The 4,157-nt window shown below is 32.2% G+C and overlaps 1 protein-coding gene across 1 annotated transcript; it reads right to left on the minus strand.

The window, feature by feature from the left end:
* Positions 1-2,896, minus strand: LOC125215479 (Adenine nucleotide alpha hydrolases-like superfamily protein). Its single transcript, XM_048116905.2, has 4 exons — positions 2,603-2,896; positions 2,382-2,491; positions 977-1,095; positions 1-301 (listed from the first exon to the last, which is right to left on the minus strand). Exons 1-4 carry the CDS (start codon positions 2,775-2,777, stop codon positions 208-210), a joined length of 498 nt encoding a protein of 165 aa, XP_047972862.1. The 5' UTR covers positions 2,778-2,896; the 3' UTR covers positions 1-207.
* Between the last annotated feature and the right edge of the window lie 1,261 nt (positions 2,897-4,157).

Here is a 4,157-nt window from a genome sequence, read left to right on the forward strand (position 1 = left end):
TAGAAACACCAACGTGAATTTTTAGTTTTAATAAGCACCACATCGAACCTCAACGAATTGTGCGTTACAATCACTTATTCATACAACAAGAAGCTCAACTCACCAATAAAGAAAAACAAACAAGAACAAGCATATTCCAACATCTGAGCTTGAAAAATAAGATTCAAAAACAAATTATACATGCATTGTGGACAACTTGGTACAATCTTAAACCTTATTTCTTGGTGTTGTCCCCTTCACGACCGTGACCGGACAACTTGCATTTTGGACCACGTAGTTGCTCACACTACCAAGTAACACTCTGTTCACAGTAATGAAAATTGTTAAAAACAAAATAAAATATTTCAAATTAGAATTCATCTAACCAATATTTGGACCGTTTATATATTTGGGGCATCTTCCCCACTAAATTTATCAAAGGCGTTCTCAAGATCATCCCAACCATGAATAATTTGATATTCCTTATGTCCCACTTTATCCGTCTCAGTTGAGTTGTGCACTGGTTTTAAGAAATGTAAATGATAGTTCGTGTAAAAAGATAGTGAGTGGAATGAAGTTAATAGAATGTGTGACCTATTACCATTTAGGAAGACTCTAATTAGGACTCTTAAAATGGAACGAACTAAAATGGAAAATCAGGACTACTAAAGTGGGATAAAGTGAGTATATGGATTTATGTGGTCATTTCATAAATCATTATTTTAAAGTACGTTCCATTTTGCTCATTGAACATGGAGTAGTATTTAAATAGAGGTAAAAATCTTAATAAAGTAAAATCTGTAAAAAGTATAGATAGGAGTTTGACTACGAAGATATATCAAATTTATAAGAAAGGCTAGATGGTGGAGGGTTGATTTTTAACAATAAACAGTAAGGACTGAAATAGAACAAGTTAAGAGATATATTTCAAATTTTCAATGATTTACCTAACTATGCAGGATAAAATGATGAAAATAGAATAGGATTAATAAATGACCTCTTGAGAACTCCTAAACCCCTGCTTCCAACTACAAGTGTATCAATTTTGAGTTGTTCCACAGCATCACACAATTTCTCTCTTGGATCACCCCAATACACCTTCGCCACCACCTTCACCTATTCAAACAAACACACACAATTATGTAATTTCTCCCATTCAAGATGTCCACATTTTTTAATAACACGTAATTTTAGGTGGAATAGTTGTGTCTGATAAAGTATAATAGAAAAAGTGATTAAATATTTTAATAAGGAGAAAAGAAAGAAGAATTTATTTTTAAATATAGAAAATGGACATCTTGAGTGGAATAAAATAAAAAGGAAATGTGAATATTTTGAGTGGGACGGAGAGAATACTTAAATAAACCAATTCCAATTCCCAATACTAATGAAAACATAATACTCACTCCATCCGTGAAAAGTATGAACATTTGGTTCGACACATATTTTAATGTATAATTAATAAAGTAAGAAAGAGATAAATGGTAGTGTAAACAGTGTTAGTGGAAAGTATGATCCACATCATTAGTAGTGTAATGATATACTAATAAATTGTAAATAAAATGATGTGTAGGGGTAATGTGTTATTTAACTATTCCAAAATTAGAAAGTTCATTCTTTTCAAGACGAACTAATAAAAAAATAATTCATACTTTTCAGATACTCCCTCCATCCCCCAATTAATTTGCACCAATTTCTTTTTTCGTCCGTTCCAAATTAATTGTCACCTTACTTTACTATTTTTCAGAATGAACCTCACATTTTACTATATTATTCTACTCACATTTTATTACTCCCTTTGTCCCTAATAATTCGTCACTATTTGATCCGGCATGGATTTTAAGAAATGTAGTAGAAAGTTGGTTGAAAAAATTGGTGGCATGCGGGTCATACTTTTATATATTAGTTTTATACTCCCTCCGTCCCAAGGTATTAGACCAACTTTCCTTTTTGGGATGTCCCAACATATTAGACTCATTTCCTTTTTTAGCAAAAAGCATCTATCTTATTTTATTCTCCACCTACTTTTTTCTCTCTTCTCTCCCCTACTTTTTCCCTCTCTCATACTTTACTCTCTCCACTTAACTATTTAAATATCAATTCCTTAAATCATGTGCCCAAAAGAAGTGAGTCTAATACTCCGGGACGGAGGGAGTAATAAAATGTGAGTGTGAATGAGTTAATGGAATGTAGGGTCCACTGCCAAAAATGGTAAAAGTGAAAGGTGACAAATTTTTAGGGACATACGAAAAAGGAAATATGTGACAAATTTTCAGAGACGGGGAGAGTATTAAATTGAGATTCACAATCCATTAACTTTTATACTCACTTTCTACTATAACTTGTGCTAAGTTAATCGGTGCCATTGGCGGACGGAGGGAGTAGTTGAGAGAGAGAGACACCTGTTTTGTGTGGGAGAGTGTATCAAGCATATCAAGAACCTCAGGATCAGGGGTGAGCCCATAGCGTTTGGCTACATTAATATCCCTAAATTCTAATAGAGGGATCAACGCTGCAAACTCAAACCAAATTTTTTATTAGTGCATAAAAACATTCATGATTCATGAAATCAAATATTACAAGCTACAAAAATTAAAAAAAGAAAGAAGTAATTAAATCGTACGTGATCCAGTATCTTCAAAAAGCTGTTTATTAGTGGTATCAGCTTTTGGAGAAGAAACATGAATAATGATGATCTGATCTCCTTCTCCAACCAGGTTATGAATTGCCCAATTCAAAGCTAATTTGCTTGTTGCTGAATAGTCCATTCCAATCCCTACAATCCGTGGTTTCGCCATTTTTCTCTTGATATTTTGTTTCTTTTTTTTGATAAAATGTACACACTCACATAAACCCGGTCTCTTTTATTATCAGATACAGAGGAGTTTCTTGAAGGAACTAGAGTGATGGCCTTTGCCTTTAATAATGTAGGAACATTTGGCTTTTAATAATATAGGAACATTTGGCTTTTCAATCACACTTTATTCTTCAATGATGACATGGAATTTTAGCACGTAGCTTTCCTAACCAAAGTATTCAGTCTGACAGCACATAGTTTTGAAAAAGATCAAATCATTTGATGACCAAAGGTGGAATTTTATGGAATGGCATATTTCGAGTAAAGAGCATCTCCAATTCACTGTAGTATTTTAATATTTAATTTATTAGTATTGATATTTTAAAGTAAGAGGAGACATCTGAAATTAGTCCTCATACTCTGTTATATGCATATTTACATCCTTTATTTCTTAAAAATATCTAAAGAAATCATTTATATGTACTCCCTTCGTCTCAGAGAAGTTGGCATACTTTGAAAATGGCACGGGATTTTAGGAGGTTTTGTTTTGTGTGTTAAATGGAGAGAGAAAATATAATTTTTATATTCATGTGAGAGAGAACTTTTTCCAAAAAGGGAAATGTGACATCTTTTGTGGGACAAACTAAAAAGGAAAGTGTGCCAACTTCTCTGGGACGGAGGGAGTACTAAATACCATTTCGGACAATTTTAGATTGTGGATTGCGCTCAAGGAGGGTATTAAAGCATTATATGTTGTCAACTCTCAAACGATCTTAGGATCTCATGCATACAGCATACTCACAAATTAGTCTCAAATATTTCGTTTTTATTGATTTATTATGTTATCTAAACCATCTAGCATACAACTCATCTTTTGATTTGATAGCATTCTAAATCGATTAATATATTGTCCGAAAATCAGACGCATTATCCCACAATAACAAATGCATTATCCCACAATAACAAATAAAATATACCGAGGTCTTTATATTAGTATTAAATAATTACAAAACATATGAACTGGATACATTGTTTTAGTTACCTTTAGATATGAAAGCAGAAACAATTATTAATAAACACGACGTAAATGATGCTATAGTATATATACTGAAAAATGTGTATTTATGCCACTTTCTAGTGTCTAATTTTCTTTATTTATGGGAAGAAACTAATTTATCACATGATTTCTCATAATCATTATATTAATTGAATTCTAGGAAAGTAATGGAAATTGAACAAACAATCATTCTACTGCATTCATTATACACTGATAAGTAGAGTCATGGTTAGAGTATGCTTTCAACTGGTACCTTTCTAAATAATTATAATTCTCAATCTATTTTGTAGTTGACAATGTACTATGGAAGGTTGCTAGTGTCAA

Source organism: Salvia hispanica, chromosome 2 (assembly GCF_029641045.1).
Source record: "Salvia hispanica isolate PSC_SH4W2 chromosome 2, Shi_PSC_v1, whole genome shotgun sequence".
Taxonomy (NCBI): domain Eukaryota; kingdom Viridiplantae; phylum Streptophyta; class Magnoliopsida; order Lamiales; family Lamiaceae; genus Salvia; species Salvia hispanica.